Raw genomic sequence first — 26,275 nt, 5'->3', positions numbered from 1 at the left:
ACTGTCTTTATTCACAGATGACATGATTGTCTATGTAGAAAATCCAAGAGAATGGACCGAAAAACCTCCTGGACCTTACCAGCAGTTATGCAAGGTTGTAGGATACAAGGTTAATATACAAAAGTCAAGTACTTTCTTATATGCCAGCAGTGAACAAGAGATATTTGTAAATAAAAACACAGTATAATTACCATAAGCATACCCTAAAATGTAACACTTAGATATAAATCTAACAAAACATGTATAAGATCTATATGAAAAAAAACTACAAAACTTTGATGAATGAAATTAAAGAACTACTAAGTAAATGGGGAGATGTTTCATGTTTATTTATGGATAGGAGGACTCAATATTGTCAAGATGTCATTTCTTCCCAACTTAATCTGTAGATTCAGTGCAACACCAGTCAAAATCCCAGCAAGTTAATTCATTGATATCAACAAATTGGTCCTATAGGGACTGTATTTATCAACGTAGAGTTTCATGTTTTCTACAAACACAGGTTACATTTTATAATACAAATTGACCTCTGGGTGAAGAAACAATAAGCTCTTTCTGATTCTAGTTTGTAGCAGACTTACTCCTGAAATAATGTAAGGGGAAATAATCAATTCTTTTTTTTTTAATTTAACAGAAAAAAGTGTAGTTGGTGTGATGTAGTATTCACTTTCCTAAATTATGTGCTCTTATTTATTCCTGAGCTTTGGCTTACGATGTTATATACAACATGTATGCTTTTCTCTTCTAGAAACCACCAGTGTACAACAGAAGGTCATTTTCTCAGAAGAAGGTATTTTCTCTTAAAATATCATGCAATATATTCTAAACCTTTTTTGTTGTTGTTAAGATTAGAAGCAATTTTGATAGGTACTTAAGAGAGAGAGCAAAAAATAGTGTCTTTGGGGAAAAAAAACCTCATGCTTATCTGAACTGTTAAATAGACAGGTAAAATAGGGTAGAATGAGTGATGATAGCCTTTATGTGCATTTTAAGCATCTTTTGTCTGTTTGAGTTAATTTAAGCAAAGCTAATATTTTGTGTTTCTGGCATGTGCTGGCTTTTGATTATGGTATTGAAATAATCAGTTTTCAAATTCTCATAACCAGTCTATGTTTGAATAGTACAGTAAAATTTAGTCCATTTTTAAGTTCACCATAATCTGAGATTAGTCACCTGCATACTGAAATGTTTGTGTATGGGTATATGTATACACACACCCTGTATGCAAACACAGATGCGTGCATGTACTAATCTTGTCTGAATTTATACTCTAACTATATGTACTTTTCCTCCCCATAAGGTAAAACTTTTCTATTTGATGTTCACTTGTTTACTTTTTGACTCTACATTAAAGCCTCAGGATATAATCTTATTGAATATTTGTTTGGGATATAATTATGTACCTCAGAGAACATAAAATAACTGAGCTCAATTTTAGCTGATTTAGAACTTTGTAACTCAGGATAGTAAGTATAATAGATAGCAATTCTATATCCAGTTATTTAAAAGGCTTCATTTTAATGTTGAATTACTTGTTTTTATTTTTTAATGCAGATCTTTAGAGCCTTAGAATAAAAACTATACTAGTGTATTTTTATTTCTTTTTAGGGGAAACTGAGGAAAATGATCAAGACAGCTCTGACAGTGATGTTACTGTTAAGGTCAGATCCAGGGATTCTGTTGAGTCTGGAGGTAACATTGCTTTATGTCCTTATGACTCTTATCTTAGGAGCTGTATTTTTAGTTAAAGTATAAAGGTATTCTATGAACTACTGATTCCATGTATACATCTGGTTAGTAATGTAATATCTAAATAAATAAATCACTTTTACCTTGCTTTGTTGTTTATGGAACATAAGGTATTTTTGTTCCCAAAAGAAGAGTTATTTGTGGTTTTTTAAAAAATTTTATAGAGAAACTGATCACACTATCATTGACTTACTACACTATCAGGAGTGTCAGTTAGCTTTTAGGAAGTTTTAATAAACTTAGATTACTACTTTTATCTCTGAATTGTTCCAGTTCACATCTAGTTAGCAATAACAGTTTCTGATTGTTCATGTGAATTGTTTAAGTTTATTCAAGGAAGGAATTGACTGAAGAGAAAAAAATACCTACTTGAGACTTATAAGGGTGCTGATCAAATTTATAAACAGAGTAAATAATGGAGAATTTTATATCTTAGTCCCATTAAAGATTAAGTCTCTAGAAAAATGGTACAGATGAATCTATTTGCAAGGCAGAAATAGACACACAGATGTAGAGAACAAACGTATGGACACCAAGAGGGGAAGGGGGGGAGGGATGAACTGGGAGATTGGGATTGACATATATATACTAATATGTATAAAATAGAGAACTAAAGAGAACCTGCTGTATAGCACAAGGAACTCCACTTCACTGTACAGTAGAAACTAACACAACATTGTAAAACAGCTATACCCCAATTAAAGAAAAAAGAAAAAGGTAAAAAAAAAAGTTTTAGAGTCTGTTTACCCCTCACTACCTTTTGAGAATTTCTGTAATTCCTATGTTTTACTTAATCATTCCACTTTAAAAATAAGCTCAGAAGCTGGTTTATGGGCATTTGGTATTCTATATATTTCCTACCCTTCCTCATTTTCCCCCTTTTTTCTTTCTTTCTTTCCTTCTTTCTTTCTTTTTCTTTCTTTCTTTTTTTTTAAAAATATTTATTTATTTATTTGGCTGTGCCAGGGTCTTAGTTGTGGCACACAGGATCTAGTTCCCTGACCAGGGATCAAACCTGGGCCCCCTGCTTTGGAAGTCTGGATTCATAACCACTGGACCACCAGAGCAGTCCCTCCCTGTTTTTCCCTGATACAGAAATCCCAAAGAAGATTTGCCGCACTCTAGAGTAGTGGTTAAGATCATGGGCTCTGAAATTTAACTGGGTTTCACTCTTCCACTACTAGGTTTGTGCCCTCAGGTAATTGCTTAACTTCTCTGTTCCTCAGTTTCCTCATCTGGGTTGTTGGTGGGAGCTTAAATTACTTAGAGAGCACCTAGCACATAGTAAACACTCAAATTAAATGCTATTGTTAGTTTTCATATGTGCATACATACAGCTTTAAAAATTAGAGACTAATTAAGCCATTCATATAGCCAGTAGCTTGATGCCATTGCTACCAGTGCTACTGTTTGAAACTACATAAACCCCAAGCTCTGTGATCCCTTTTGAATTTTTATAAATTCTTACTGAGGCACGAATACCCCATGTAGAAGAAAACTCTAGCTAAAGAACAAAGAGGTGAGGCATGTTAAGAAGAATACAGATCTTTCTAGATTGTCTTCTGGGCCAGTTAATCACCGAATAAGTACTAGAGGATCCACTGGAATGTCTATTTTAGTTTGTTTTATAATATATACAACACACCAGTTAATATATTATTTTAGTAGTGCTTGTATATAATATTAGAAATACATTTTGGAGATTGATGCTCAATTTTTTTAGTTATAGGAGTACACTAAAAAAAAATATTTAGTCACTGTCTGGATGTGTCAAATGCTTTTGCCTCACAGATAGCAATCTGATTGCTTTTAAACATATTTTGTTATAAATTCCACTTTTAAATGAAAACAAATTTTTAAGAAGGGAAGACTAAAATACATAATGTATTGACCACTTGCAAGAAAAATTTAAGGCAAAATGAATAGTAATGATTTCAAGAAGATCCATTACTATAAGTAAACTTTCAAGATTTTCCCCAACTCAGAGGTTTCATTATCTCCTTTACATCATGCCATGTTCTATATCTTATTGTTTTTTCTTTAAAAAGAAAAGACATAATTAATTTTTTAGATACAACACGACCTCTTAGAAACTATTTTTTAAAATAAATTATACATTCAAGTGTTGAATTCCCTGGGGTTTATCTGAATATTTTTGCTCTTTTTATTACTCATTGTTCACTTAGAAAGTTAAATATGCTTTATAGTATATTTCTTTATTGTTTTTAGACCAAACCACCAGATCATTAAGTCAATATCCAGAATCACTTTGGCAGTCATCGCAAAGTAAGTAAAACGATAATTTACACCCTTAGAAGTCTACCTGTGGGTGTGGTCAAATGCTGTTCTTATTTTTGAAGATCCTCTTTTGCAGTTTAATGTAAAATGTTGAAAAAGAGGTATAGTGAATGCTAAAAAAAAAAGCTCATCTTGCATTTTGAATTTGCTTCTTGATTTAATCACCTCTATACCCAACCTTGATTTTGAATTAAAAAAACAAAACAAAACAAAGACTACTTTCTATGATTTGTTGAATGTCCTTGTTTGCAACATAAATTTGTTGATTGTTTTAGTTTAATTAACTAATGTTGTAGTTTGAGCCTACTTATATGGTATGATTTCAACTGTGTTGTGAAAGTTTGGTAGGATGAATAAATACATGATAAATCAGGTATAGTAAAAAGTTAATGATAAGTTAGTTGGTGTGTACATAAAAGTCTTACAGCCTTGCTTAAAACTTAGAAAGCTTTCATAATAAAATGTTGACAAAATGTAACACACAAAAAAAGATTGGGAAATAATATACTAAAATGCTAACAATGATTTGTTCAGGATGGTAGAATCGTTGACATTTTTTGTTTACTTTTTTTCTATATTTTGCGGATTATCTACAATGGATATGTATTTCTTAGGTTAAGCAGAAATTACACTGTTTTTCCTTTTTTCCATTTTTAAATCAAGTCCCAGAATTCAAATTAATTATTAATCAACCAGAAATATCCTGGAATGTAAAATCTTCAAGCACTTTTTTTTTCCTTCCACGTCACCTTTTTAAAAATATGAGACTATTTTTCAAGAAAAAAGTCTTTGGAAATCTTTTGTAATCACTGTGTTCATAGAATTTCATGTGTGTGTGTGTATATATATATATATTTAGTTTTTTATTAGGTTCTGGATTTGGAGTTTAAACTGAGACAAAGCAAAAGCGGCTGAAACAAAAATCAGTCATTTATGGACAGTTACTCTCTGAATTATCTCATATGTTTGCCCTTTGTTATTCTAAATCTTTGATCTTTGGAGGCTCTGAAATGTGTCTCCCTATATTAATTATGCTGTATTTATGCAATGGTATACTCTTCAGTTATGGAAAATGAGTTGTTTGTATACAATTAGGTGATCTGTGTATATTTCCTTGAATCTAAAGTGCCATTGCTTTTATGTATCACTGAGAAAGAAAGCCATCCGGTTAAACTGTGTCATACCATTGATTATAAGATGCAGCCCTAAAGCAATGGTGTTTTTAAAAAATTACTTCATAGAATCAATGAAAGACAATACAAAAAAGCGTGTGTCTGCTTTTTTAAGAAGTTCTTTGTTAGTGCAGGTTGAAAACAAATCTGGAATATACATCTGTCTTATTCACCACGGTTTTCCTACAATGTTTCGCATATAGTAGGTGCTTAATAGATATTAATGAATTTTTAGATTATGCATTTCTAGAATGGTGTATTTCTGTTACAGCCAGCATATATTACATTTGTAGTCAGAAAAAAATTAAGTTGAACATAAATTTGTATTGGTATTTGTATCAGTAGTTAGAAGTAACTTGTTTTATCAAGGCAGATTTGGAAATTTACCATGTTATAATTGTTTGTAATATCCTTTTCTGATTATCCTATTGTATCATTTTATACTTGTCCTGAATACCATCCCAAAACATGAAGTAGTATCTTGCACTTTATAACAACTTTGCAGTGTTCACAAATTTGCTTTTGTAGTATATACTATTATATATGAACTGCCTGGGTTTATATCTCAGCCCTACTACCTTTAGATATGTAATCAAGGGAAAATTATCAATTTCAGTTTCCTTATTTGTAAAATAGGAGTAATAGTATCACACAAAGTGTGAGAATTGGTAAAATTATACTTGGTACCTGTACATTTAGCCATTTGTTTGGTTGGTTGGTTTTTTTTCTTTTTTGGAAGCCATTATTTTGATGGTGTTGCTCTTATAGCTGGTTTCTTACTATCCAATTCCTAAATATTTTGAAGTTTAGAAAAGGGAAAATAAATATATATTGTATGTGTCTGGGACTGATGAAAGAAATGTTTGGTTTTTTGTTTGTTTTTGGTGTCGGTAGTAAACAAGCAAAACATCTATGCAATATCTTCATTGTTTTTATTTCCAAGTATTCTATGACCTTCTCTGTTTTCTGTTTCAGGTCACAACTTCACAGCTTTTGATAAGCAACCATTAGTGCTAAGTGAGTGGTTGGTTGTCTATTCTTTTATCAGTCAACCAATTCTAACCCAGTCTTACTCTGCCAACAAAAATTTAAGTAGGATTAAAAATCATTTCAACCTATCAACCCTCTTTACCTTTTAATCCATCATAAATTGGTACCATATGTGATATTGGTACTCTGTAATGTAGAGATGTGTTCAGGACTACTTTACCGAAAATAATTTGTTTACAAAAGTAAATGGTTAACCTTTTTCTTCTTAATTAACACCGAAGTGTTAATGAAGTTCAAGTGTTAATAAATGCAGTCATTCATACAGGCCATAGCAAAGGACTTGTACATAGTTTTGTCTGTTCGGAGATTATGTGTTTATTTGCTGCCTGTAGGAAGTGGTTCATCCTCACTGATGTGACCCCTTGACATTTTTTTCTTTTGAACCTATTGCTTTTGTTGTTTTCCTCCCCAGATTTGTTTTGCCTTTCTGATAAATTTACATTATAACACTGAGGTATAGTATACATTTTCGAAGTATGTGAAGTGATATCTTAAGGTATATGTTTGTTTCAGGCTCGAGATACCAAAAAAGTCCTCAGGAGTGGATTGAACAAGCCACAAGAATAAGGACTAGGATGCAAAGTAAGTTGATAAATCTCTACCTGTTATTAAAGTAATTTTAAGTTTATTTGCTGTTTTCTTGATTATTTAATGTATAAAATTGTTTAGTTCTTCAGATAAGCATTTGGATTGTTTGTGATCTCATTAATAAAGGACATTTATGATTACTAGTTTAATTATTTGCATCTACTTGGACTGGCAGGAGATGGACTAGATGTAAAGTGTAGATAGTGGTGTGAGAAAATCGGTGGATGATAGATCTGTATTTGACATTTTGTCAGTTCTATCTAGCAGCAGTACAATCTGCACATGAAAATGAAATTCTAATCTTTTGATAGTACCTGTTTTTTATTTTTAACAATTGTTTACCATTATGTAAATAGCCACTTAGAGCAGCTTTGCATATCCATTATTTTAAGTTATAAATGCGGAAATCCTCAAATTGTATCTTCATGTTTAGGTTTAGGATGGATTAAATGTCACAGAATTTAAGAAAAATTTAAGAAATAAATAGGTGCCATAAAACAATCATACTTTGAATTCAGTGTCTATCATAATTTGTGTCCACATTAAATTTTTACTGTATAAAAAAAAATCCATTCCATGCCTTAAGTGACCTTTAACCTCTATCCCTTCTTTACTCATGTAACCACAGTAGGTCTCCAGGTCATCAAGTATCCCTTACTTTTATTTAGATAGCATAAAAATCCCCATCATATAGCTATTGCTCATGAAATGACTAACTGTGATTGGAAAAGATAACCTCTGTGGCTTTGTTTTTCTATCAGTAAAGTAGTAATGGTCACAATTCATTTTTTCCCCATCAGTGAAGTTTTACCCTACACATATGTGAGTTCTTCAGCTGTCTAAAACTGAAATAGCTTTTTGCCCTCACCTTATTGTTGGCTGTCTTTTTTTTTTTTTTTTTTTTTTTGCTACACCGCACAGCTTGTGGGATCCTGGTTGCCCAGCCAGGAATCAAACCAGGGCCCTCCGCAGTGAGAGTGCGGAGTCCGAACCACTGGACCACCAGGGAATTCCCTGCCTGTCATTGCTTATTGCTGTATATATTTGCTATTAGAAGACCATTTCCTCTTAAAATTTGTTCTTCTTGACCTATTATAGTTAGGAAACATTAATTATTCAGCTTTTTGGGATTTTGTTTATAACCAGTATCAAAAATTAAAACTTATTTTAAAGATCCGAGAGCTACTCTTGGAAGCAAAACTGCATGAGTTTAAGTGTATACACTATGAAAGTTTTATGATGTTATTTCTTAGTTCTTAACTATATATTCTTGGTAACTAATATCAGATAAATTACTTCCAGAAAAGTGAAGTGTAGTACATATTGTTGTCAAAAAATGTTTTCATTATCCTCTATTAAGACACTGAACAAATGCAATGCAGAAGGGAAGATAATTATATTGAAGATCTAGTTGGAATGTAGAAATAGATCTTTATGGTTGCTAAATTGATAGCTCACTTATGGTGTTTTCTCTCTTTGTGTTCCTACTTTGTCTTCAGTTTGTACATTTGTTATGGCTTGAGTAGTTGTATACTGGTTGATAGCCATCTGCCATATATATAGGACTTCTAGAGTTAAAGAGATATTATATAGCAGAAGTTTGCACACTCAGGTGCAGATAACAAAATTTTTTAGGTTTTTGACCACACAAGGACTTTAAGGTAGGAACTGTGAACAGGAAGAAAGAATTTTCAATCAAAGTAGAAGATTGCAGTGATTCCCAAACAGGCTTATAGATTTCTCTTCAGTCTAAGATCATTTGGAAAAACTTTTCCTTAACAGTCCAAGTTTCATATCTCATTGTCTAACTATACACTTCTGCCTACTTCAGTGAGAAAAAACAATTCATTTCTAGATGGAGGTATTCAAGAACCTGGACTTCAGATCATCATTGTTGCCCTGTGTCCGCACCAGTTCCCTGGGTAGACAGGTCCCAGTTCAGGTTTCTGCCAGTATCCTAACCTTTTGGGAAAGATACAACCACTGTCTATACTTTTGCTGTGTCCCAGGTGATAAAACAGTGAGGCCTCTGAGTCTATGCTTCATTAATATACATGCTTTGGACCCTGTCTCTAAAAGTGGTGTAGAGAAAAGAGGAGAGTTTGGAGTTAGAGCTATTGGGTTCTAGTCCCAGATCATCTACTTACTAATTGAGTGATCTTGGTAAAGTCTCTTAACCTTGTGAACCTCAATTTTCTTAACTTTAAAGTTGGGACAGTAGTGCCTATAACTAAGTTATTCTAATGATCTTATTATATATGTGAACACAATTTTTTAAGTCCAAATGTACCACATAAATAAATAATGCTTATTTATTGTTACCAATATATTGTGTGGTACTCAGTAGCAATAACTGTGAAAGATTTGTGCCCTCTGCTTCTGACTTTATAGAGTGATTGAGTGTTATCCATGCTCTTCACACTAGAAAAGCTCTGAGCTTTTTTTTAAAATGATCTTTTTTAAAGAAATTTTTATTGTCATCTCTAAAAATATTTTTAACAAGAAGGATAGAGTTTACCTTTTAGACAGTGTGCTGCCTCAGCAGTGTATATACCCTGCTAAGTTTGTATTCTTTGAATTATATAAATATTTCATATGGTATATAATAACTGTTAACATAGCTGTTCTATATCATTAAAATCATCATAGAAGAGCACTTAACATTTTTATGTATTTTATTGTCTCATTTGATCTTTGCAACCATGGATTAAGGTATTCAAGATACACATTATCTTGATGGATTTTTTTTTTTCTAAATAAACTGTCTCACATGCTCTTTAATTGTAGGTTAAAATGTTGGGTTGGCTAAACCCAATATTTTATTGACATATGATTGACATACATTTGTTTTATTTTTTAAAATATTTTCTTGAAGTATAGTTGATTTACAATGTGTTAATTTCTGCTGTAGAGCAAAGTGATTCAGTTATACATTTATATATTCTTTTTCACATTCTTTTCCATTATGGTTTATTACAGGATATGGAATATAGTCCCCTGTGCTATACAGTAGGACCTTGTTGTTTATCCATCCTATATATAATAGTTTGCATCTGCTAATCCCAAACTCCCAATCCATTCCTCCCCTACCGCCTTGGCAACCACAAGTCTGTTCTCTATGTCTGTGAGTCTGTTTCTGTTTCATAGATATGTTCATTTATGTTGTATTTTAGAAGCCACATGTAAGTGATATCATGTGGTATTTGTCTTTTTCTGACTGACTTTGCTTAGTTTGATAATCTCTAGGTCAATCCCTGTTGCTGCTAATGGCATTATTTCATCCTCTTTTGTGGCTAATATTCCACTGATTATATATATACCACATCTTCTTTATCGATTCATCTGTGATTGACATACATTTGTGTACAACTTATGTATTTAATGTACATAACTTGATGAGTTTGGAGATAAGTATACATCTATGAAACCATGACCACAATCTATGCCATAAACATATCTATCACCTCCAAAAGTTTTTTCCCACCCTCTTTATTTATTATTATGTGTGTGTGATAAGACCACTTAACATAAGACCTACCCTCTTAGCAGATTTTTAATATATGGGACAATAAATATAGGTACTGTGCTCAACAGTAGATTTCTAGGATTTATTCATCTTATTTAACTGAAACTATGTACCCTTTTACTAATGTCCTGATTTCCCCCTCCCCCAGGCTCTGGAGACCACCTGCTTCTATGAATTTGACTGTTTTAATTTCTCACATAAATGATATCATGAAGTATTTGCACATCTGTATCTGACTTATTTCATTAGGCTAATGTTCCTCATGTTGTCAAAAGTGGCAGGATTTCCTTCTTTTTTAATGGAATAATGATTCCATTTTTTGTGTGTGTGTACATATATATGTATAAATACATCACATTTTCTTTATCCATTAATTTGTCAGTGGACATTTAGTTTGCTTCCATGTTTTGGCTATTATTAATATTACTGAGGTGAACATGGATGTGCAGATACCTCTCCAAGATCCTAATTTCAGTTCCTTTGGATATATATCCAAAAGTAGGATTGCCGGATCATATGGTAGTCCACTTTTATCCTTTCGAAGAACTTCCATAATTCTTTTCCATAGTGACTGCACCATATTCCTGCTATGTACCGGGATTCTCTTTTCTCCACATCCTCTTTCACATACCTTGCACTTTTGTTTTTTCAATAATAGCCACAATACATTTGATGATGTGAGGTGATATCTCATCGTGATTTTAATCACATAAGTCATTGTGCTTTTAAGTTTGATGTAAACTTATGGTCTATTTTTACTTTTTGTGTCATATCCAAGAAATCATTGCCAAGGCCAACTTCAAGAAGCTTTTCCCCCATGTTTCTTCTGAGAGTTTTATTATTTCAGTTCTTAGTTTAAGTCTTTAATCCATTTTGAGTTGATTTTTGTGTACAGTATAAGATAAGGGTCCAATTTCATTCTTTTGTACGTGGATATCCAGTTTCCCCAGCACTATTTATTGAAGAGACTATCTACCTTTATTGAGGATCAGTTGACCATATCTTCATGGGTGTATTTCTGACTCTATTCTCTTATGTTGGTCTATATGTCTGTTTTTATGGCAGTACATACTGTTTTGATTACTCTAGCTTTGTGATATATTTTGAAATCAGAATGTATGATGCCTCCAGTTTTATTCTTCTTACTCAAAGTTGTTTTGGCTCTTTGGGGTCTTTCGTGGTTCCATATGCATTTGAGGATTGTTTTCTGTTTCTGTAAAATGTGCCATTGGAATTTTGATAGGGGTTGCACTGAATCTGTAGATTGCTTTTGGTAGTATGGACATTTTAAGAATGTTAATTCTCCAATCCGTGACGATGGGATGTCTTTCCATTTACTTATGTCTGCTTTAATTTCTTTCATCAATGTTTTAGACGTTTCAATGTATCATTCTTTTAACTCCTTGGTTAATCTTATTCCTAAATACTTTATCTTTTTGATACTATTGTAAATGGGAGTTTTTCTTAATTTTGTTTGTGTTAATTTTGTTTTCTTAATTTTATGTTCTATGAGTTATATAAATGTTACATTTATTTCATAACCATTAGTTAGCTGTTCTCCATTATTAATATGCACTTCGCAGCATTTTCACATATTATCTCATTTGATCTTTGTAACCATGGAGTGAGGTATTTAAGATAAACATTATCTGATAAATTTTTTTTTTTTCAGTAAGACAGTTTTAACTTTGGTGACCTAACTTTGAAGCTTCTAAATGATGCCATTTCCTAGGCTAAACTAGTAATTGCAAAACAGTATGCCTTTAGAGTTAAAGTTAATGTCATTTTGTTTTATTTGAAGTTCTTTTGTCATATGACCAGAAATAAGGCTGTTTCTGAAAAATAAATAAATAAATAAATAAATAAATAAATAAATAAATTAGCAGTGCTAATTTTGTTCCTCCAGTTTAGTCCAATGTTTCTCAAGTGAAAATTGTTGATAAATACTAGGAAGATCATTTTTACACTTAAAAGTTATAAAATACCAAGCAAGTGATAGGTGATAGTATTATTGATCATACAAATTAGTAACTCAGTCTCTTCACCTTCTAAACCCTGTTCTTCCTTTTCCTCTCTCTTAGATGTTAAAATCTGTGGCCATGTCAAGGAGGATGGAGGGGAAAAGGAAGAAGTTGGATAGTTTTTAATTTGTTTTCCTAAAGTATGACGGAAAGAGAGATTTGATGGAGTTGTGAGAAAATTATTTTTGAAATCTGTTGTTTAACCACAAAGCTAAAACAGAATTACTTGTCTGTTAACAGAAATGGTGAAAAGTTTTTTAGTGTAATTTCTAAAATAATACTGATATAGTAATAGTCGGAAGCACCAGAGGAAGTGTTTGAGGTAGAAAACAGTAAGGATTAAGATTGAGTTCTACCTTAAAACCCCTTATCCAGATAGCTCAGTAATCCATAATGCATATTTTGTCCTTCTTTCCCTCTTTACAGCATCATCACCAGGCCAGCGTTCAATATATGGCAGTTTTTCAGATGGTATAATATGTTTCCTTTTATTATAGTTGTACTTATTTTCTTTGTCCTCTTAACTTTGTCCCAGAAGTTTCACCACTCCTATTAAATAATTTGGGTCAAATTCTTCAAGGCTTTCTCACAAAACTAATGTATTTGGAGTATGCTTTGTACTAGACTATTACATTAATCATAAAAGAAATTGGTCTTGTGTCTCAAGCAACTGTCAATCTAATAGACACTCGGATCTTCTGCTGTTTCTTCTGTTTCTGGCTGATCTCTGCCTTATTTTCTCTTGGTGAAATTTATATTTTCTTTTTCTGTTGGAAATATTGAAATTATGAAACATAAATTGATAGTCTTTATTACTCCTATCATCAGATGACAGTGTTCAGAAATCAGAGCTTGGAAACCAATCTCCATCAACCTCCAGCCAACGTAAGTTTGTCTGTTCAGCTTTCATTAAATGAGTCTCTAAAATTGGTGATTATAATGATTTCAAAATATTTTTGACACCAAATAACTTACTGCTATTTGAAGAATTATATTTTAAGCACTTCAAAGGAAAAAGTATATATTTTACTAGCAATAAAAATCTTTTAGGACAAACTATGTGAAAAAACATCTGGCTTCCCCCTTTACTTTATTATCCATAAGACCAAAAGTAAAAGTTAACAAGTAAAGCAACTAATACTATTAAGCAAATGAACCTTGTTGAGTCAAAAGAAACATGCACATGGCATGACATAATGGGATTACCACAGTTTTTATTTTTAATATTTATTTATTTGGCTGCATCGGGTCTTAGTTGCGGCATGCGGGATCTTCGTTGCAACATGCAGGATCTTTCGTTGCAGCATGCAAGCTCTTCATTGTGGTGTGTGGGCTTCTCTCTAGTTGTGACGCACAGGCTCAGTTGTTGCAGCATGCAGGCTTAGTTGCCCTGAGGCATGTGGGATCTTAGTTCCCCAACCAGGGGTTGAACCCGGTCTTAACCACTGGACCACCAGGGAAGTCCTCCATAGTTATTTAGAGTCACAGACCTGTATTTGAATTAGTTTGGACCACTTACCTTCTGTATAGCCTTGGGGTAAGTTTCTTTAGTTCTCCAAGCTGTTTTATTATCTTGAAAGAATACTAAGAAAATAACAGTGATTCTCAGATTCTTTGGTCTCAGTACCACTTTCCACTAGCAAAATTAATAAGTACCTCAGAGACCTTTTTAAAAGAGACTTTAATTGGATTTTACCTGTCCATATTTACCTAGAGATGAAAATTGAAAAAACAATTTTTTTTGGAAGAAAAATTCAATGAATTTTAATAAGCAATAAGCAAAAAATAAAAATAAGGAACAGAACAACTGAATATTTGGAAATAATAAAAGTATTTGTAATAATTTCTGAGTAGAGAAATATTAAGAAAACTAGTATGCAAAGGAAAAATCACATTCACGCATTTATATATATATTTCCATCAAATTGGTAAAATGGTAAAACATTTTAATGGCAATACTAGGTATGTTTATATATGCAGAAAACAGTCACTTTTCCTAGAGGAAAAAGTAAAAATATGTATAGCATTTTATGAAAAACTGTATTAAGTCTTTTAGATTAAAATGATCCTATCCAATGAACAATCAATGCCATTCATTATTAAGGAAATGATGAGAAATACAGAGTCGAGTCAGTGGTTTCATTAAAGTAAAATTCCAAGTTTTGAATAATTAGCTTAAATACCCTATAGTTGAATATTAGGTAAATACAAAGTCTGCAACTATATACTAATGCGCCTTGTAGTAACTATAAATTGTTTAATACAATGACTAATACATGAGCAATGCTCAGTATGATATTAAATTAGTAAGGTAGTGAAACACTACATACTGATATCAATATGTGAAATACTACATGGTTACATAGTAGTTTACATAATACTAGTTTATAATACTAGATATCTATAACTAGATAGATACATGCATAGAGAGAAATAAAGTATGATCACATAGTTATGAGAGAGTAATTGATATGATCCTTTTGGTTATACACATCTCAATATATATCATGTATAAATTAGTGTGATCATTTTGTTTAATATTCAATTTTAGGATTTTTCCAACAAAAATAAACATGCATTAAAAAAATATGTTTCTAATATTTGCTTTATATGTAACATCAATATCAAAAACAAAACATGAATTAACTAAATCTTAATGGTAAGAGCAATGTTCCATTATAGTGCAGCCTTACAATAAAATACATAACAAATTGGAAAAACATTCAGACTAATTTTATAAAATATTTGAAAAAAATTTTTAATGTTTGTTAGTTATTTTAAAATAATTTAATAAGGAGAGTGATAGATTGCTTTGTGTTTTCTCTAGTCTCTAATGCCTGGCTTAATAAAATGGAGCTGGAGTTTCATTCTGCTTCTGTATTCAGCCTGGTACAATATATTGTTTTGGTTGAAGTATCTGGAAAAATCCAGCTTTATACTGATACATAAAATTTTAATAGTCTTTAGAGAAGTGTGGACATTCTCTTTTGATACTCTCTCAAACTCAACAAGTGGTAGTTTCTAAATGTTATTTGAAATGTGAAAGCATATTAATGAACTTTTTGTATTCTGTTACATTAAAACCCGTTGGTCTTTCTTGTACTTTGAGTATCATGCACTGGTCATTTGGAAAATGTTGGTTCACTAAGTTATGTAGATCTTCCAAATTTTGACACATTTGTAGTACGGTATAAAAAGTAGTACGGTATAAAAATTTGTTAACATCAGCACCAGTCTCAAGGCAAAAAGTCCAGGTATTGGGAGCTGTTAAACTCATGCTGGCAGATACTCCTACAATCTTAATTTTCACTTGAAACCTTGAATTTTATAATTGGAACAAAGATTATCAGTTGTTTTCTTGAAAGCAACAGGCTCACGTTCATTTTCAAGAAAATGTCTCCCAGATATGAAAGTTTGACTAACCATAGTTTGTCACTTGTCCTTTCAAGTAAAAATTGTATGAAAAAAGCACTGTTTCAGCTCACAACTCAGTTGCACAAAGCTCTTTTCCTGAGACAGCCATCTACTATGCTATGTAGCAGAAGTGCTTTATGTATACTTCTCATTTCTTCACATAGAATGTTAAGATTTGTACTCAAGAGTTGAGTTTTAATAAGATAAATAAATTTAAATGCTTCATGAAGGACGTTCTTAAGTGAAACTGACAACCTTGAATACATGGCCATGAAGAATACAAAGATAGTCCTAGTACAGTTTGGTTCCACTGCCCTATGATTTATCTAAAACATCAGTTGTTTTTCCTACTTTGGCTTTTTATACCATCAGTGCAGATGTCAATATGGTGCAAAAAAGCAAATTAGATCTTACTGTTAGGAGATTAGCTTTAACCTCAAGGACCCCCTTGAAGAGATCTCGAGATACCGCCCCCAGCCATGCTTTGAGAACCATTGCTCTAAAGGGTCCATGGTGCAATTATTAGTCTAAAGCAGTCAATAAATAGAAAGTATAAAAATATCGTTGCTGTCATATTAAATGATTAAATGATGTGGTATATGAGAAAGTGCTTTGTAAACTGAAAAACACTAGGTAAATGTAAATTGATATGATCATTGCCAGTAATAATTAGGAATGAGTTGCAAACTAAATTTTGCTAGTGTTAAATTGCATACCACAAAAGATAGGCATCAGTACAATTAAAGGGACAGCTAGCTATTATATGGAAGATTTCACTTATAATGCATCCTTTTCTTCATCCATTTATATACTTAAACTTTCCACCTTGGATAATAATCCATGTTAGTTTCTAAATTTAAAACTATTTTGTAAAGTGTCTTTTAATATTGTTTACCTCCCCAATATTAGCAGTAGTAATAATAGTTTTGCTTTATAAATTGTATTCTTTCTGACTTCCGTATGCCATTTCACATACTTAAATTCTACTTTTTCCTCTAAGACTTTTTATCATTTTGACATTGAAGAGACATATGCATATTCACACACATAACTTAAAACATGTGCTAAATTATTTCTTTCAGAAAGTAAATTATTGGCTCCCTTCTTTAAATTCCTTCCTCTCTTGTCTAATGTTTATAAAGATTAATATTGGCTTTACAAGTCACTTGCCCTTGAAGCTAAGAAAATAATTTGTGTCTATCATTTCTGTTTTTCCTGAGCAGAAGTGACTGGACAGCCCAAAAGTGCAGCTTCCGTCAGTGTGAAGTGGTGGTGGCCCCTTGTGCTGGTAGCTGCTCTTCTCACTGGCAGTTTTTGGTACACGCATACTCCTGAAGCAGAAACCACTGCTGTTGCCGTTCAAGAGTTCCAGAACCAGATGAAACAACTTATGAATAAGTACCAAGGTCAAGATGAGAAGCTGTGGAAAAGGAGCCTAACATTCCTGGAAAAACATCTTAATAGCTCCCAACCTCGGCCTCAGCCTGCTATCTTGCTTCTCACTGCTGCCCGAGATGCTGAAGAAGCACTCAAGTGTCTGAGTGAACAGATTGCTGATGCCTATTCTTCCTTCCGTAGCGTTCCTGCAATCCGGATTGATGGGGCAGGCAAAGCTACTCAAGACAGTGATATTGTCAAACAAGAGGTAGATCAGGAACTGAGCAACGGATTCAGAAATGGCCAGAATGCAGCTGTGGTACACCGCTTTGAGTCACTACCTGCAGGCTCTACTTTGATCTTCTATAAATATTGTGACCATGAAAATGCAGCCTTCAAAGATGTGGCCCTAGTCCTGACTGTCTTGTTGGAGGAGGAGACACTTGAAACCAGCCTAGGCCTAAAGGAAATTGAAGAAAAAGTGAGGGATTTCCTCAAAGTCAAGTTCACCAACTCGGACACACCCAGCTCCTACAAACATATGGACCCAGACAAGTTGAGTGGGCTCTGGAGCCGTATTTCTCACTTAGTCCTGCCTGTACAACCTGAAAATGACCTGAAAAGGGGCATCTGCTTATAAGGGGAGACAGAAGAGAAAATCATGTCTCAAGTTCTGAGAATTTTTCATACTTTCTAACCAGAGACAGGATTCGTCAGTGTGAAGCAGTGGTTCTTCACTGGTTGAAAGAACTGGTTTCTTTTTAAAGGAGGTTAAGTTCTTAGGTAAACGTGGAACATCTAAATCATTTATTCAACCTAATTATCTGTTATTTGAGAGAATCATTTCCTTGTTTCCATTGAGATCTGTGTTAATGATATCTGAGGACTGTAAATTATATGCAGTCCCATAAAGGATCTGCTTAGATTCTGGGTTGAATCGTTATTGCTGTGGTATGACCAGTGAGAGGGATTAGACTCTTTCCTATGAATCCTCCCAATTTTTTAACTTAGATTTTTTTTCACAGAGTTTGTTATTAATAAGACAGCTCCCTAAATGCAACTGTGGGTTTTCCCATTTTGTCCTTTTCTACATCGTTTAGATGTGAATTCCTTAGTCAGCTTCTGCTTATAGGAACAAAAATAATGAAGGGCCGTCGAGTGTGTGTGTGTTTTTGTTTTCCTTTGATTTTGGAGGGCAGGGAGAAGGAGACAAGAGAAGAGTTGTGGAATGGGGAAGGAAAGGAGGGAAAGGTCTTCAAGATGAAATGTTAAAAAAAGCCACTGAGGGAATTCCCTGGCAGTCCAGTGGTTAGGACTGTCAATCCCTGGTTGGGGAAATAAGATCCCACAGGCCGCCCCACGTGGCCAAAAAAAAAAAATCCGCTGAGACTTAGGGTTAGTCAGACATAGTTGTATGAACTCCATTCTCAGTGAATTCTGTTGGGACTTGCTTTTCATATGTCCTTTTTTACCCTTTAAAAAATGTTTAGTCCTCCCAAAGATTTTGAAGCATGTGTAATGTGAGGTTTAGAATATTTGTTCACTTGGCTCTTAAGAATGGGTAAACTCAGAGCCATTTATTTTGGTTATATCCTGAAAGTTTTGTTAAGAAACATAATTTCAGGAATTGGTAAACCTTTTGTTCACCAGCTCTCCTGGGATATTGAAAAAGGATTTGATTTTCTGCATGTCCACTTGTTGCGTTCTGAGTCCTTTAATGACACTCTTGTAACAAGTGTAGAGATTTACAATGCATGGGATAAATTCTACTGAGTGCCTCAAGCCAAAAAGAAAGTGAAGTTTACCATATATGAAGAATGTTAAGATGTGCTACTGTACATTACTGTGCTACTACAGTATTTCAGTTTTAACTTTGCATCACTAACAGCTTTCTCATCTGTCAACTGCTTTGGTTTTCTTAGAATCTTAAAATTCTGGATCTACCTTATTTTTTTATTGTCTACAAACCTGTAAATGAAAATATTGTTTTTAGAATACTAGAGCCTGTCAGTGGCTTCATCATTTACCTTTTGAGGATCCCAAGACTGGTGGTAGAGTATGGTCTTGTTTCTTCCCACTAGGACTACCAATGTGCATAAATTTATACCCCTTATTGCAATTTGTTCCTGACTGTCAGAAGTCAGATATTCTGATTTATAGAGGATTCTAAAACAAGAGTTTTTGAAAAGACTTATTTTATACATATATATATTATATGGAAAAACAAATGTTTTTTTAAATGTTTCATTGACCAAAATAATTTTAAAGTAATTAATATTACTTATATCAGGAAAAATAATTGTAGCAACTGATCTGTAAATGACTTTAAAAGCTATTTTAGTAATTTAAATAAATTTACTTTCTTGGTTTGTACTCTGTGTGTCATAAACTTAATGATTCATATACCTTTAAAAAAAATTATTCCTAGAGTTTTCTTTACACGTGAACAATTTTAGTGACTTCTGCTAGGAGAAACAAAGGCCAAACAAACAATTGGAGCCACTCACAAGTATATTGGTAGGAGATATAATCCCTATGGTTTTCTATTTTATCCAGGGATTTTGAATTATCACTAAAATGCAATTAGTTTAGGTATTCCCTGCTTGGCAAAAGAACCCACACCATGTTTCTCAAATTTTTCATTCTCACCTCCCTAAAGAACTTTTTTAGGTATTTTTTTTTCCTAATCATCTACCCCCATGAAATTTTAATACCACATATATACTGTATATCTGTTTATGGACTGTATATTTTTATGCTTTATACACATGAAGAGTAAGATTTTTTTGCCCCATTGAAAGTGCATGCTCGAGAACATCTGTATTTTAGATCATTGATGCCTAAAACATTCTGTTTTGTTCATGTTACCGTAATCTTTTTGGAGGGGAAAATTTAATAAGTCATTAACTTGAAAATAGGAACTTGAGCCTTTAGAAATTAGGCACATTGTGACTTTGGGTGACAGCTGTGGCCTAGGGAAAACCACACTGCAATACTGACCTTACAAATTCCAAAAATTTAATTTGCTTCCCTTCTTTTAATGACTTTCTTATATTACTTTTAAGGAGGTTTTCTAAATCTCTAATCCTCAATGGTTGGAAGTAAACCTGATTTTCATTCTACGAAGAGAAGTGAAACTTAGAAAGGGTTTGCATAGTTAATACCTAAACTAAAGATGTAAAACCCAATTTGCCTGTGATCTTAGGCCTTCGGGAAGTGGCCTTTATGTTGGCAATATGAGGAAGCGTTTCTCGTTGACTGCAAAAAAACAGTGGACTAATCCTACATTGTCCTTATCAAGGCCACAAAGTAAAATCTTATGGTCTGAAGATTCTACTGGCATTAGCCACCTGGGATGAAGGTGTGAGTCCCGAGTCTGGGAACCCAAACTAAGTCTTCTGTTGACTGCCATTGACTTGGAAAAAGAGGAAACTCCTGCCTTAAACCTATCTTTGGCCTGGATTCAGAGAAGTCCTTCCTGGTGGGTTTGTAGCTTCTTCTGGATGGTAGGGGAAATATGGCCCGTCACCTGAGCATGAACAAGGAGAAACCTCTTGCAATTTACAAATTGTAGTTTTGTCTTTTGCACACTCTTGGAGTCTTCTGGAATATCTTTCATATCTTGCCTTCTCCCTTTCCCCAGTCTCATGCTCTGCTAATTCTTGTTTGTTCCGAAGTCTTTATTTTTTTTTTAGGCAGAAGTGTACTGAAACCTTCCTTCATTCCCTACGCTGAAATACTGGTGCAGGTGCCTCTTCTTAATGCTGTTGTTCATCCTGCATCACCCCGTCACAGCACTTAGCACACTCCCACAACCATATGCCTCTTTTTTTTTTAATTTTATTAAAGTATAGTTGATTTACAATGCTGTGTTAATTTCTCTTATACAGCAAAGTAATTGTTATACATATATATATTCTTTTTCATGTTATTTTCCATTTTGTTTATTACAGGGTATTAGATATAGTTCCCTGTGCTATCCAGTAGGCCCTTGTTGTTTATCCATCCTATATGTAATAGTTTGCATCTGCTAATCCTAAACTCCCAGTTCTTCCCTCCCCCACCTCTCCTCCCTCTCGGCAACCACACGTCTGTTCTCTTTGTGTCTGTTTCTGTTTCAAAGATACGTTCATTTGTGTCCTATTTTAGATTCCGCATATAAGTGATATCATACAATACTTGTATTTCTCTTTCTGACTTACTTTGCTTAGTATGATAATCCTAGGTCCATCCATGTTGCTAGAAATGGCATTATTTTGTTCTTTTTTATGGCTGAGCAGAATTCCATTGTAAATAGTGCTTCTATGAACACAGGGGTGCATGTATCTTTTCGAATTAGAGTTTGTCTGAGTATGTGCCCAGGAGTGGGATTGCTGGATCACCATATGCCTTTTGAGAGCAAGAGAGTGTCATCAATCTATGTGCAGTGATAATCAGATAAAGTGTTCAAATATTTGTTAATAAAAATGGCAAGCCCTATGTAGTTAGCAAACGTAGGTAAGTTGCATCTTTCTCATTGTTTTGCTTTTTTTCTGTTATTCCTGAGCCTTTTCTTCTAAATCTTGTATATATAAACTATTTCAACCTGGATTCAGTAGGGCTATGAACAATTTCAGGAAAGAAGGGGACCAATCTCAGTGGTACAAGGGAAACCTGGTCCTTTTCTGGTGAAAGCAAGGATCATTAGTGAGAGGTCCCCAGCGGAAGGTGATTTTTTTTTTGTTTTTTTTTGTTGTTGTTTTTTATTATTTTATTTATTTATTTATTATTTTTTGGGGGGTACACCAAGTTCAATCATCTGTTTTTATACACATATCCCCGTATTCCCTCCCTCCATCGAGTCCCCCCCCACCCTCCATCGAGTCCCCCCCACCCTCCCCGTCCCAGTCCTCTAAAGCATGGGAAGGTGAATGTTAAGAAAGAAAACCAGGAGGCCTTGAGGTCTTTCCATAGTAAGATTAGAAATTTGAGTTTTCTTAAAAGAACTAGCAAGTTTCCTTACATCTTTTCATGTTGTCTAAGAGGGTAGTTATAGTGCAGATAAGAGATGGCTATGGATGTGGAAAGATGATGGATAAGAAAAATATTTGAGAAGTAGAAAAGACAAGGTTTGGTAATTGAATGTAATGTTACAGAGAAAAAAACCTCATAGAGGACTCTTCAAAGTGCTGCACTACTAAAAACACTTCTTCAGTCTGTATAGCTCATCTGTCTTCTCTCCCCAAATACTAAGCACACAGTGGTAAACTAAATTCTTATCTCTGCATGGCTTTCTGTTTACTTTTAGCAGATTGAAGTATAGACTCACGTGTTTAGTCAGGAATTGTTTGATCATAAATAAAAACAGTCTAGGGACTTCCCTGGTGGTGCAGTGGTTAAGAATCCAACTGCCAATGCAGGGGACACGGGTTCCATCCCTGGTCTGGGAAGATCCCACATGCCTCGGAGCAACTAAGCCCATGTGCCACAACCACTGAGCCCACGTGCTGCAACTACTGAAGCCTGCACAACTAGAGCCCGTGCTCCGCAACAAAAGAAGCCATGGCAACGTGAAGCCCGCGCACCACAATGAAGAGTAGCCTCCGCTCGCCGCAATGAAGACCCAATGCAGCCAATAAATAATAAATAAACAAACAAAAGAAAACCCCCAAACCCTGTCTAATCAGCAAAAGAAAAGGAGGGGTGAGGTGGGTATTGTTAGAATATACATCTGAGACTCTAAGGCAGGAAAATATGGGAACTGTGAGGACTGTTCTGGGTGGAGACCTCACAGCCACTCCCTTTGCCTCTCTACTTCTGGCTTGCTATGCCTCAGCAACTTCCGTTTGTGTCTTAAACACACCAAGAGGGTGAACCTGATTGGCTCCGTGCAGTGTATGGGTGTTCCCTGCAAAGAATATATGATTAAACGTAGCTGCCTAGGTCACTCCTTTAACAGGGACCATGGGTTGGGGATAGGGTAGGACAGTCTCCTGAGGTCAGGCCAAGGAGTGGAAAGATACAGTTAAGGGACAATTGAATACATCTTCAAATTTATAGACCTTTATATGACATGATGCTATCCTAGTTAATTCGCTTCATTCTGCTTTTTTAAAAAATCAGTAAAGGGAAATTAAAAGTAATGGAAACAACAGTGAATTCTTAAAATCTGGGTCCTGGTCATGACTCTGTCTAGATAAATTTGACCTAAGCATGTCCTTTTGTGTAGCTCTGCTACAAATGTGTACTGATTTCTTCCCATTGCTTGTGTTTCCTATGCTCTGGGGAAAAAAAAAAGGCACAGTTAACAAAACTTCGCGTACTATTTTAATATATAATGGCTATTATTAATTTGTTGTAAGTCCCTCACCAACACACTGAGCTTTCTTTAGTTTTCAGTCTCTTGGGCAAGCAAGGTAGTAAGTGACCATGCACTCCTGATTCAAACTTGATTTTTTAGAGTTTGTTTTCCCACTCTTAGAGAGCACCATTCTTAGGCTAAATTCAAGAAGAGAAACTGCTCCATTCTATATAGCCCATAAGAGAACATTTACCCATAGCAGTTATGTGCATTTCTTGATAAGCAATTTTTTTAATCTACTCTCAATTTCATAGTTTAAATGGACTTTCTCCTACTTTGTCTACAATGAGGATTGAAAAGATCTATATCAAGATCTTTATGTTTGAATATGTGTTGTTATCCCTCACCATTTTCTAGTTTTTGTTAACTATTTACTGAGTGCTTATTAATGCTCCAAACACTGTTTCAACTGCTTCACATGTATTAACTTGTTTAATTTTCACGATAACCCTGTGAGGTGGTACTATTGTCCCAACTTTATGGACAGGAAACTGAAACACAGAAAGATAAAATGACACTCAAGAATACCCAAGTAAAAAGTGGTAAAGCAGAGATTTGAACCCAGGCTGTTTGTGTTTGACACCAATTCTCACCACTATGTAGAGAATCTCTAGAATCCCATATATGATGTTTTTCCCCAATCTACTCAGGATCTATACAGGTTGGAGTATTTTTCCAACCTTGTAGAATTTTTTTTTCAATTGAACTATAGTTGATTTACAATATTGTGTTCATTTCAGGTGTACAGCAAAGTGATTCAGATATATATAGATATATATATTCTTTTTCAGATTCTTTTCCATTATAGATTATTAAAAGATACTGAATATAGTTCCCTATGCTATACAGTAAATCCTTGTTTTTTCTTTATTTCATATACTATATAGTGCTGTGTACACCATACTCCTAATTTATCCCTCCTCCCCTCCTTTCCTCCTTGGTAACCATAAGGTTGTGTCTGTGAATCTGGTTCTGTTTTGTAAATGTTTTTGTATTATTTTTTAGATTCCACATATAAGGGATATCACATGAAATTTTTCTTTCTCCGACTTACTTCACTTAGTATAATAATCTCTATGTCCATCCATGTTGCATGAAAGGATATTTCATTCTTTCTTATGGCTAATAGCCTATTGTGTATATGTACCACATCTTCTTTATCCGTTCATCTGTTGATGGACATTTGGGTTGTTTCCATGTCTTAGCTATTGTAAATAGTGCTGCTATGAACATTGGGGTGTATGTATCTTTTCGAATTAGAGTGTTTGTCTTTTCTGTATATAGGCCCAGGAATGGGATTGCTGAGTCATATGGTAACTCTATTTTTAGTTTTTTGAGGTAACTCCATACTGTACTTCATAATGGCTGCACCAATTTTCATTCCCACCAACAATGCAGGAGGGTTCCCTTTTCTTCATACCCTCTCCAGCATTTGTTTTTTCTAGGTTTTCTGATGATGGCCATTCTGACTGGTGTAAGGTGATACCTCACTGTAGTTTTGATTTGCATTTCTCTAATGATTGGTGACGTTAAGCATCTTTTCATGTGCCTGTTGGCCATCTGTATGTCTTCTTTGGAGAAATGTCCGTTTAGGTCTTCTGCTCATTTTTTGATTGGGTTGGTTTTTTGATATTGAGCTGTATGCCAACTGCGTAGATTCTGATTTCTGATTTTCCTTTAAGCTGTTTTCTTTCTTTCCTTCTTGCTCAGCTTTGTGGAATCTCATATTGCACACACCAAGAGTTTAAAAAACTTTCAGTAGAGTGAGACAGTCACACAGGCCTACCTGTTGAGTCATATTTGTGTACATTGACGTCATGCTTTTGTAACTGGAGGCCTGCAGTGTTGACTCACAGTTCATCTTTTTCGAAATACCTACCACATAAGGTAGGTGTTAGGTGTCCCTGAATACCACAGAGGCTTTGTTTTTGCCTGTCCTCAGCCTTGATGAAAAACAGCACTTTTTGGAATTCCTAAGGAAGAGTCCATTTGCATCAAAAGCATTGGTAATTTCACAGAAACAGTTGGAAAAGGATGATTAAGAGCACAGGCCCTAGAGTCTGGAGTCTGGAGTCTGACTGCCTGAGTCCAAATCCCAACTCATGCTTTTCTCACAAAATGACATTGGCAAATTACCTCTCTAAAATGGGGGAAATAACTACTACCTTAGTGGTGTCGTGAGGATTAAGTCAGTTATACATACCAAGCACTTAGAAAGTGCTGAGCACATCAAAGAGTACAATGTTAGCCACTTTTGTTCATCTAAATTCTTACCAAGGATTCTCTTCTCCCCTTCTGTGTGGCACCAACTGTGTGGCTGGCTTCTATTTCTACCTCCTAAGTGACCTTTGTTATGCCGAGTACGTGGGCTTTCTCCCAGTTTACACCTCCATCACAAACCCCAATCCATCACAACGTTCATTAAACAAAGGGCTGCCAGTTACCAGAATCCACCCTCTCCAAAAATCTGGGAGATTACAAAGAAAAAAAAGCTTTCCATCACAGGTAGGTAGCTCTTTCTTATTTCCACAGCTCATTCTTGTGTAGCTTCACTCTCCTACTCTCATCCTTAAGGACCTCAGTTTTATTCAAGCAACTATAATTTGTTGAGATTGTTTTCCAAGTGCTGCACCAACCACCGTGTTTTAAACACAGAGATGTACCACCTAGACTCCCTTAAAAGGAAAAATTTGTTGTGCCAATTGCTGGAAGCATAGTCAGTGGACAGCCTTCACTGTCA

At 34.3% G+C, this 26,275-nt stretch overlaps 1 protein-coding gene across 6 annotated transcripts in view; it reads left to right on the top strand.

The window, feature by feature from the left end:
- The window catches only part of TOR1AIP1 (torsin 1A interacting protein 1), a 40,818-nt gene extending 21,256 nt beyond the window's left edge, over positions 1 to 19,562 (top strand). For 2 of the 6 annotated variants that reach the window (XM_057729260.1, XM_057729258.1), the window contains 8 exons: positions 749 to 790; positions 1,609 to 1,692; positions 3,979 to 4,035; positions 6,195 to 6,236; positions 6,783 to 6,851; positions 12,831 to 12,875; positions 13,233 to 13,289; positions 17,042 to 19,562. In XM_057729260.1, the coding sequence (XP_057585243.1) occupies positions 749 to 790; positions 1,609 to 1,692; positions 3,979 to 4,035; positions 6,195 to 6,236; positions 6,783 to 6,851; positions 12,831 to 12,875; positions 13,233 to 13,289; positions 17,042 to 17,835 (1,190 nt within the window). In that variant the 3' untranslated portion in view covers positions 17,836 to 19,562. The remainder of the gene's footprint in view (positions 1 to 748; positions 791 to 1,608; positions 1,693 to 3,978; positions 4,036 to 6,194; positions 6,237 to 6,782; positions 6,852 to 12,830; positions 12,876 to 13,232; positions 13,290 to 17,041) is intronic. The other 4 variants (XM_057729263.1, XM_057729261.1, XM_057729259.1 and 1 more) reach the window with 3 other exon arrangements.
- Positions 19,563 to 26,275: the final 6,713 nt, after the last annotated feature.

The sequence above is a fragment of the Hippopotamus amphibius genome, chromosome 3 (assembly GCF_030028045.1).
Source record: "Hippopotamus amphibius kiboko isolate mHipAmp2 chromosome 3, mHipAmp2.hap2, whole genome shotgun sequence".
Taxonomy (NCBI): domain Eukaryota; kingdom Metazoa; phylum Chordata; class Mammalia; order Artiodactyla; family Hippopotamidae; genus Hippopotamus; species Hippopotamus amphibius.
Note: the sequence above shows the minus strand (reverse complement) of the source record. Positions and strands in the feature narration are given on the sequence as shown.